Source organism: Siphateles boraxobius, unplaced genomic scaffold, assembly GCF_051911475.1.
Source record: "Siphateles boraxobius isolate OS27281-9 unplaced genomic scaffold, OSU_SipBor_1 178, whole genome shotgun sequence".
NCBI classification, from domain to species: Eukaryota; Metazoa; Chordata; class Actinopteri; order Cypriniformes; family Leuciscidae; genus Siphateles; species Siphateles boraxobius.
This window is the reverse complement of record NW_027508786.1, coordinates 105,001-115,000: the sequence shown is the minus strand read 5'-3', so window position 1 is coordinate 115,000 and position 10,000 is coordinate 105,001. Positions and strand designations below refer to the sequence as shown.

The 10,000-nt window shown below is 42.4% G+C and overlaps 1 protein-coding gene across 3 annotated transcripts in view; it reads left to right on the top strand.

The window, feature by feature from the left end:
* The first annotated feature begins 128 nt into the window (after positions 1-128).
* The window catches only part of pop1 (POP1 homolog, ribonuclease P/MRP subunit), a 24,691-nt gene continuing 14,819 nt past the window's right edge, over positions 129-10,000 (top strand). For 2 of the 3 annotated variants that reach the window (XM_077232614.1, XM_077232615.1), the window contains exons 1-5: positions 129-246; positions 2,925-3,186; positions 3,980-4,155; positions 5,985-6,245; positions 7,079-7,166. In XM_077232614.1, the coding sequence (XP_077088729.1) occupies positions 2,925-3,186; positions 3,980-4,155; positions 5,985-6,245; positions 7,079-7,166 (787 nt within the window). In that variant the 5' untranslated portion in view covers positions 129-246. The remainder of the gene's footprint in view (positions 247-2,924; positions 3,187-3,979; positions 4,156-5,984; positions 6,246-7,078; positions 7,167-10,000) is intronic. The other variant, XM_077232616.1, reaches the window with a different exon arrangement.

Here is a 10,000-nt window from a genome sequence, read left to right as displayed (position 1 = left end):
AGGTTGGAAACAACTTTAGGAAGAGTAAATGATAACATAATTTTCATTTTTGGGCGAACTATCCCTTTACCGAGTCTTTGTTCTGAAAGGACTACAATTCCCATCATCCTCTAAACCGGAAATAAGCGCAGGTTGTGCACGTGGGCTGTCAGAGCATGAGCTGCAGTTCCAACAGGAAATTTACACAAACTGTTAAAACCGAATTAAACAGAGGAAATTAATTGACCCGATTAACTGCGCTTCAAGGTAAGTGTGTGTTATAAATGTTATTCTGCTATAAACACCAGTTAGAAGAAAGTAACGCGCAGATCAAATCATCACCACAAACATAAAGATTTAACGTGACAGGCAAAAAAATAAAATAAACCAGCTTTAAACATTATTAAAAAGTATAATTTTACGTCCGGTTCTCTGATCCATTTAAATGGATAATAAATGACAGGTTTACCTTAGATTGAGTTAAGTGTTTATATGTTTTTTTACTACATTCATATTGTGTGAAGGTGATAAGGATATAACTCGTATTACTGTGTACACACCAGACTACACACTACACACTACACTACACACTACATTACACTAGACACTAAACTAGACACTACACTAGACACTACACTACACTACACACTACACTACACACTACACTACACTAGACACTACACTACACTACACACTACATTACACTAGACACTAAACTAGACACTACACTACAATACACTACACGCCACACTACACTACACACTACACTACACTAGACACTAAACTAGACACTACACTAGACACTACACTACACTACACACTACATTACACTAGACAATACACTAGACAATACACTAGACACTACACTAGACACTACACTAGACACTAGACTAGACACTACACTACACACCACAGTACACTACACACCACACTACACTACACACTACACTAGACACTACACTAGACTACACACTACACTACACACCACAGTACACTACACACTACACACCACACTACACTACACACTACACTAGACACTACACAACACACTACACTACACTAGACACTACACAACACACTACACAACACACTACACGACACACTACACTAGACACTACACAACACACTACACTACACTAGACACTACACAACACACTACACAACACACTACACGACACACTACACGACACACTACACACTACACTACACACTACACTACACACTACACTACACACTACACTACACACTACACTACACACTAGGGCTGGGCGATATGGCCCAAAAAAATTATCACGATATTTTTTTTATATCAGTCGATATCGATAATTATCACGAATAATGTCAAATCTTTATTTCTTTCAAGTTTAAAGGCAGATTTTTGCTCCTAAGTGAAAGTTGTATAAACCAGAGCGTTAATTGTGGTTTTAACTCTTTATTGTCAGAACATATCATGACAAACACTTGCCAAACAGGTGAACATTTCACAAATCTGAGGTAGAACATTCAAACATTTGTCATTTTTCCTTAACAAAATTAATATCTGAATAGAAAAATATTTCTTCAGCACAGTTTGCAGTGCAGCCTGCAATATTCAAATTACATGTTTTGTCTCGAAATGCATGTTTGACAGTGAGTTGACAGAAAATTTGCATCCTAACTACTGTTAAATTTATGTTCATTAACAAAAACAGTAACATCTGTTTAAAAAAAAAAAAAATTAACGACCACATTTTTATTTGGTAAAATGTAATATTCTGACTGTTTGAGTTTTATTAAAATTAACCATTGGTCATAGAGTATCATGCATTTAGATCATAACCACAGATAAAACCAGGCATAACTTAAAGCAGCTCACTATCATGGCAAAATGTAACTTTATGGTTTCTATGGTATTTGTATGAAAAACAGTAGCCTAACAGTTAAATACATTGTTAATTAATATAATTATATTCCATTAGTCATTTAATACATTGTCTACATTAATAATATTATACAATTCAATATGTATATCCCACATTTCATGGTGCAGTTAATATTACTAGGCTAACCTTACAGTAAATCCATGGTAGGCTAAATGGATCAATTCAGATTCTAACTGTATCGTTGCGCGCAGTGTTTCTCCTGTTTGTCAGCGCTGTTTCATCTGCCTTTAAACATTTGTGTTCTTCGCTGAACTCAAGCGCTTCTCACTGATGAGCGAGACGATCAGAGTAAACGCGTCTGCTCTAGTCTAGTGAGCTCGCGCGCGCGCTGCCGTTTGGACTTTGAGCCGAGCGGATGAACAGTCCGTGAGGCGCGTGCGGTTCAAATAAGTTTCGTTCCGCTTTTGGTGCATAAACATTATCGAACATTTATCGACCTCTTGATATCGTTTTATCGAGAAAAATTATATCGCGATAATTATCGTTATCGTTTTATCGCCCAGCCCTACACTACACACTACACTACAGATGCTGGAGAGGGGAGAAAACAAATTTACTGTGTGTGTGTGTGTGTGTGTGTAAGCTTATTCTGCACATTATGTGTAAATTGTTGTTTTGCTTTTGTCTGCAGTGTTGTGGACTAGTATCTGTTATATCCTACAATATTATCGATCTGATTGCATTGACACCATTATATGAGAACTGAGCTGAGATGGACGATGACATTGTTTTCTACAGAACTGCTTTATTTATTACTGGTAATTGAACTAGCCATTGAATCAACAGAACTTGATCTGAATAATGACTCTCTCTTCTTCTGTAGAGCCGCTTCACTCCTGAATCTAAGTTTGCCTCATTTGATGAAGTTTCATCATTAATTCTGTTATTCTCCTCTTTATTACTGTGAAGCTGCTCTGAAACGATCTGTACTGTATAAAGCTGAGCTGACGTATGCTATGACGGATGTGTGTGTGTGTGTGTGTGTATTCGTGTATTCACTTGAGCTGATGATCTGTGTTTCAGATGACGGGAGCAAAAGACAGAATGAGAGAAAAAAAGATGAAAAACCAGCCGAGAAACGTCACGTACACGAGCTCAGGTGATCGAGACTCTTCAGCTGAACTTATGCTGTTTGATCATGTGATAAATTTGTGTTCATTGACTGAATGCTCCTCTACAGGTCGTGGTGCCGGGAGAGGTCAGGGGTCACAGGTGTGTGGCTGGGTCAGAGGTCATCAGGCCGGGGGTCATGGTTACAGTCAAGATTTGCCCAAATACATCACAGGTGATCAAAAACTCTCATAAATATAGAGCGACTATCCCTTTAATGTTAATAAAACAACAAAAAACAGAGAAAACCACTCACTGTTGTAGTACCTCAACTGAACTTTAATATTAGCTTTAATAAGAACCAATGTATGATTTATACAGTGAAGTCTATGTAGTGTTTTATTTTTATATTTGTTTATTTATTTTCTTTCTTGAATGCTACTGTTAAATACAAAAAAATAAAGCAATGTTTATTTCATTTGTAAATTATGTTGTGTACATGTAATGTTTATCTTCTCATTTTTTAATGGCAAAAATTAACAAAGATTTTTATCTTGTCCACTTTGGCCTAAATGTCTGCCGTTCTTTAAAAAAAAAAATATTTTTAGCTTGTAAGCCTTTGTTTTTAAAATAGGGACATTGGTTTGGCTGCAATGCTCACTCACTTGCAAGTAAAACCAACATGCAAAAAATAATAATTCTAAAATCGTGATTTTCTTGAAAAAAAAACATATTTTTGCTGTAGCACCCACCCCTAGTGTCGGGTTACAGTCAAGCCATTTTAAGGCACAAAGTATTGTTTTCAAAAAAAAAAACATTTACATGTGTCATTTTGGTGATCAAACATGAGTTTTAAGGGATAAAATGATTGACTGCAGGGGGACTTTAAGAACGGAAGTTGGTTGATTGTGTCTCGCAGCCTCTGAAAACAGAGATATGCATGTGATATTGCATTTCTGTCAACAGATCCTCCTAAATATTACATAATGCAACTTTAATAATGAAAGTTGTTTGATTGTGTCTCGCAGCCTCGTACTTCGCTAAAGCTCGCGCGGCTGAAGTGAGCGCCATGCTGAAGGCCGTCAGTAAACCCGCCGCTAGCTGCCACGTGTTCAACGCTCTGCCCAAACACATGCGCAGACGAGCCATGAGCCACGACTGCAAGAGACTCCCGACACGCCTGCGCGAGGGCGCGCTACGCCTGGTACCGCACACGTCTTCATTCACTCACGTTTACATTCGATAGCGCTTTCACAAACACATCATTTCAAAGTCCATATTACAGTTTACAGTGATCTCCTATCAGAGGAAACTGTCTAAGTTATGCATTTCAGAAATGTACATGTACAAAATCACAGTTAGCGAAAAAGGTATTAATTTAAACAATGTAATAATTTTATGCAGAAACAATGAGCTCATTGAAGTGATGAATACTTGTTTGTTAACAAATGATGATGACATTTAGAAAAATTTAGCATTATTAACTCAGGGTTTTCGTCACTGAAGTCTTCGCAGGAGTTGCCGCCGGCTCTTCATAAATATTTAATACTAACACCTTCTATTCTATTCTATATCTATCTTCAAAAAAAAAAAGTTCATGTACTGTGTTAGACTAAACTGGGAAGGGTCGTGGCACTCACATATTGTTGGTTTAATTGCTTCTATTGTTCTCCTGATTTGTGAGTCTCTTTGGATAAAAGCGTCTGCTAAATGTAGAATGTAAATGCGTCGGCATCTGAAGTCTGGATCTGACAAACTCTCGTTACTTCTGGCATCCCGACAAAACAGAGAAGCAAACAGAAAATAATTAGCGCAGCTGCTGTTCATTACATCAAGCAAGAATAATCATGTGCATTTGATCTGATATCTGTATACGGTTAGGAGATGCATTATATGAATGCTTGGCTAAAGAGATGCGTCTTTTATGAAGGTAAAATTATGCCATAAAGAATCGCATGCGCAGAGTAAGATTTGTGAAAGAGTACATAAGATTGCAAGCGTAAATTAAATTTTATATGTGCAAGAGAAGATTTGTAAAGGTATAAATTGCCCTTCAAGTGTAAGAAAAAATAATATTTGCAGCATTTAATTGTTATACGTAAGTGTAATTCATGTATTTTGAAGCTGCAGCTTCATGCTAACGCAAAATAAATAGGATATGTAATCTTTAGACTTTCATTTTTCCACGCTCATACTTTTGGCACGGTTTTTGCGCACAAATTCGGCCAAAAGCACTGCAAGCCTGTCAACAGCAATTTGCAACTAAAAACAACAGAGGCAGGAACTGCAAAACAAAATCAAATTTTGTGTAAAAACATTAACTGTTGCAAATGTCTCCATGACTTGTTGTGTGCATGAGGCAAAAAGTTCCCGAAATAACCCGATTTGTACAGTTGCGTCTTTCTTTTTCCTGTGCTTCCAGTTTTGGCACGATTCTCGCACTCACTGAGTTTGCAAGCGCGAAGAGGAGGGCGTGTCCATCTTCATCATGTAGCCAATCAGATGAGCTTCTCGCTGACACTCGATTTACTCTGATCTGATTGGTTCAATAAACACGCCAGTGACCAGAACACATCTTTATCTTCATTTGGCTCAGAAATGTTCTCATTGCTGAAATGGTACTTTTAATGCACACATACATGTTAAAGGTGCTCAAAGCGATGCCACGCGTTTTTTAGGCCAAAACATTTTTTTGTCACATACAACAAACATCTCCTCACTATCCGCTAGCTGCCGTCCCCTGAACACACTGTAAAAAAACACGGTCTCTGCAGACACCCCAGGCTCCAGAAACAGCAACAAAAACAAACTGGACTTACCCGCACCAAAAAACATAACAAACTGTTCCAGCCAATACCTGATAAGAAGGGTTTGGGGGGTTAGTGCGCGGATGAGAAGGAGGGGGGGTCTAGCTAGCCTTCGTTTTGTTTGACAATACTTTAAACGTCAACAAGAAGTGATGTCACCCGACATCGCTTAGAGCACCTTTAACTACATAAATAAATGAACAAATTAATGTGTGTGTGCGCGCAGGCGGAGCGCAGTCAGCGTGCTGCAGACAAGCAGAAGAAGCCGGTGCCGAAGAGCAGGAGTCGTCGAGCGCGCCGGAGACACGGGAACCTGTTGCTGGAGTTCAACCGCAGACAGAAGAAGAACCGATGGCTGGAGACGCACATCTGGCACAGCAAACGCTTCCACATGTTGAAGACCTGGAGCTTCTGTGTGCCGCTCAAGCCCACAGCCAAGAGCTTCAGAGCCAGCTACAGAGCCATGAACACACACGCCCTGCTGCAGGTGTGTGTCCAACACCACTCAATCATCAACTCACGCGTATTTGAGTTAGGTCTCCTCCCATATAACTCCTAGCCTACTTGCCGTTAGACTACCGGTAACTCTAGGCTTGGAGTCCCTTTTATGATGTCACGCCCAGCCTAGTGGAAGGGAGAGGGAGTGTAAAAAGTACCAACTTTTCATATTATATTCAGCATTTTGGTATAAATAAAACATACAAAACAATGGTGGGTGGTTCTTATCTTTATGTTTAATAAGCACATTGCATTAACTTCGTGAAAAATTTTACCTGCAATTTACACTTTAAATATTAGCAAAATTGGAATTATATTCAAATTCTAAAGGCAATCCTATGTTAGTGAAGTGCTGTATTGTCTCCTATGTCCACAAGAGGGCGCAAGCGAGCGCAACAAGCAGATATAAACCAAATTAGGTTACAATAGTACATAAAATTGTTTGTGCATCAGTAACCTGAGAAAACACACTCAAACACACACACATTCTCAATCACACACACACTCACATGCTGAGCGCTTTCTGTTCACAGTGTTTCAGCTGATGAACTCACACACACACACACTCAGCTCTGACCGATGTGCCGGTTTGGTCAAGTGTGTCGTTGCACCATTTCTGCCTCAGATTGAGAGTGTTTCGTCAGCAGGAAGAACCTTTTCCCGCCAGTTTTCACATTAACCACTGCGCTGTACTGGTTTCGCTGGACATTATTGTTGACTCTGATGAATTCTGTATAAATTGCACTGAAAAGCATTTGTTTACGGTAGCCTGCGTGTGTGTGTGTGTGTGTGTGTGTGTGTGTGTGGGTGTGTGTGTCTCAGGATTTGTCATATTACTGCTGCCTGGAGCTCCGGGGATCTGAAGATCAGATACTGAGAGCACTCGCTCGACTCACCAACAAACAAACAGGTGAGTGTGTGGGTGAGTGAGAGAGAGAGAGTGAGTTTGAGAGTGAGTGAGTGTGTGAGTGAGTGTGTGAGTGAGTGTGTGAGTGAGTGAGTGTGAGAGTGAGTGTGAGTGTGAGAGTGAGTGTGAGAGTGAGAGTGAGTGTGAGGGTGAGAGTGAGAGTGAGTGTGAGAGTGAGTGTGAGAGTGAGTGTGAGAGTGAGTGTGAGAGTGAGTGTGAGAGTGAGTGTGAGAGTGAGTGTGAGAGTGAGTGTGAGAGTGAGTGTGAGAGTGAGTGTGAGAGTGTGTGAGTGAGTGTGAGTCTGAGAGTGAGTGTGAGTCTGAGAGTGACTGTGAGTGAGACTGTGAGTGAGACTGTGAGTGTGAGAGTGAGTGTGAGAGTGAGTGTGAGAGTGAGTGTGAGAGTGAGTGTGAGAGTGAGTGTGAGAGTGAGTGTGAGAGTGAGTGTGAGAGTGAGTGTGAGAGTGAGTGTGAGAGTGAGTGTGAGAGTGAGTGTGAGAGTGAGTGTGAGAGTGAGTGTGAGAGTGAGTGTGAGTGTGAGAGTGAGTGTGAGAGTGAGTGTGAGAGTGAGAGTGAGAGTGAGTGTGAGAGTGAGCGTGTGTGTGTGTGCGTGTGTGTGTGCGAGTGAGTGTGCTTGAGTGTGTCTGAGAGTGAGTGAGTGAGTGAGTGTGTGAGTGAGTGAGTGTGTGAGTGTTAGAGTGAGTGTGAGTCTGAGAGTGAGTGTGAGTCTGAGAGTGACTGTGAGTGAGACTGTGAGTGAGACTGTGAGTGAGACTGTGAGTGAGACTGTGAGTGAGACTGTGAGTGAGACTGTGAGTGTGAGTGTGAGTGTGAGTGTGAGTGTGAGTGTGAGTGTGAGTGTGAGAGTGAGTGTGAGAGTGAGTGTGAGAGCGAGTGTGAGAGCGAGTGTGAGAGCGAGTGTGAGAGTGAGTGTGAGAGTGAGTGTGAGAGTGAGTGTGAGAGTGAGTGTGAGAGTGAGTGTGAGAGTGAGTGTGAGAGTGAGTGTGAGAGTGAGTGTGAGAGTGAGTGTGAGAGTGAGTGTGAGAGTGAGCGTGTGTGTGTGCTTGAGTGTGTCTGTGAGTGAGTGTGTGTGAGTGTGTGTGTGAGAGTGTGTGAGTGTGTGAGAGAGTGAGTGTGAGTGAGTGTGTGAGTGAGTGTGTGAGTGAGTGTGTGAGTGTGTGAGTGTGTGAGTGAGTGTGTGAGTGAGTGTGAGTGTGAGTGTGAGAGTGAGAGTGAGTGTGAGAGTGAGTGTGAGAGTGAGTGTGAGAGTGAGTGTGAGAGTGAGTGTGAGAGTGAGTCTGAGAGTGAGTCTGAGAGTGAGTCTGAGAGTGAGAGTGAGTCTGAGAGTGAGTGAGTGCGAGTGAGTGCGCGTGAGTGAGTGTGTGAGTGAGTGTGTGAGTGAGTGTGTGTGTGAGTGAGTGTGAGAGTGAGTGTGAGAGTGAGTGTGAGAGTGAGTGTGAGAGTGAGTGTGAGAGTGAGTGTGAGAGTGAGTGTGAGAGTGAGTGTGAGAGTGAGTGTGAGAGTGAGTGTGAGAGTGAGTGTGAGAGTGAGTGTGAGAGTGAGTGTGAGAGTGAGTGTGTGTGTGTGCGAGTGAGTGTGAGTGAGTGTGTGAGTGAGTGTGTGAGTGAGAGTGAGAGTGAGTGTGAGAGTGAGAGTGAGTGTGAGTGTGAGAGTGAGAGTGAGTGTGAGAGTGTGCGAGTGAGTGAGAGTGTGTGTGAGTGAGTGTGAGAGTGAGTGAGAGTGTGTGTGAGTGAGTGTGTGAGTGTGAGAGTGAGTGTGAGAGTGAGAGTGAGTGTGTGTGTGCGTGTGTGCGTGTGTGTGTGCGAGTGAGAGTGTGAGTGAGTGTGTGAGTGAGTGTGTGAGTGAGAGTGAGTGAGTGTGTGAGTGAGACTGTGAGTGAGACTGTGAGTGAGACTGTGAGTGAGACTGTGAGTGAGACTGTGAGTGAGACTGTGAGTGAGACTGTGAGTGAGACTGTGAGTGAGACTGTGAGTGAGACTGTGAGAGTGAGTGTGAGTGTGAGAGTGAGTGTGAGAGTGTGCGAGTGAGTGCGAGTGAGTGTGCGTGAGTGCATGATTGAGTGTGTCTGTGAGTGAGTGTGTCTGAGAGTGAGTGAGTGAGTGTGTGAGAGTGTGAGAGTGTGAGTGAGTGTGTGAGTGTGAGAGTGAGTGAGAGTGTGTGTGAGTGAGTGAGTGAGTGTGTGAGTGTGAGAGTGAGTGTGAGAGTGAGTGTGTGCGTTTGTGTGTGCGAGTGAGTACGAGTGAGTGCGCGTGAGTGCGTGATTGAGTGTGTCTGTGAGTGAGTGTGTCTGAGAGTGAGTGAGTGAGTGAGTGAGTGAGTGAGTGTGTGAGAGTGTGTGAGAGTGTGAGTGAGTGTGAGAGAGTGTGAGTGAGTGTGTGAGTGAGTGTGTGAGTGAGTGTGTGAGTGAGTGTGTGAGTGAGTGTGAGTGTGTGAGTGAGTGTGTGAGTGTGAGTGTGTGAGTGAGACTGTGAGTGTGACTGTGAGTGTGAGTGTGACTGTGAGTGACTGTGAGTGAGAGTGTGAGAGTGAGTGTGAGAGTGAGTGTGAGAGTGAGTGTGAGAGTGAGTGTGAGAGTGAGTGTGAGAGTGAGTGTGAGAGTGAGTGTGAGAGTGAGTGTGAGAGTGAGTGTGAGAGTGAGTGAGTGTGAGAGTGTGAGAGTGTGTAAGTGTGAGTGTGTGTGAGCGTGTGAGTGAGTGAGTGAGTGAGTGTGAGAGTGAGTGAGTGTGAGAGTGAGTGAGTGTGAGAGTGAGTGAGTGTGAGAGTGAGTGAGTGTGAGAGTGAGTGAGTGTGAGAGTGAGTGAGTGTGAGTGTGAGAGT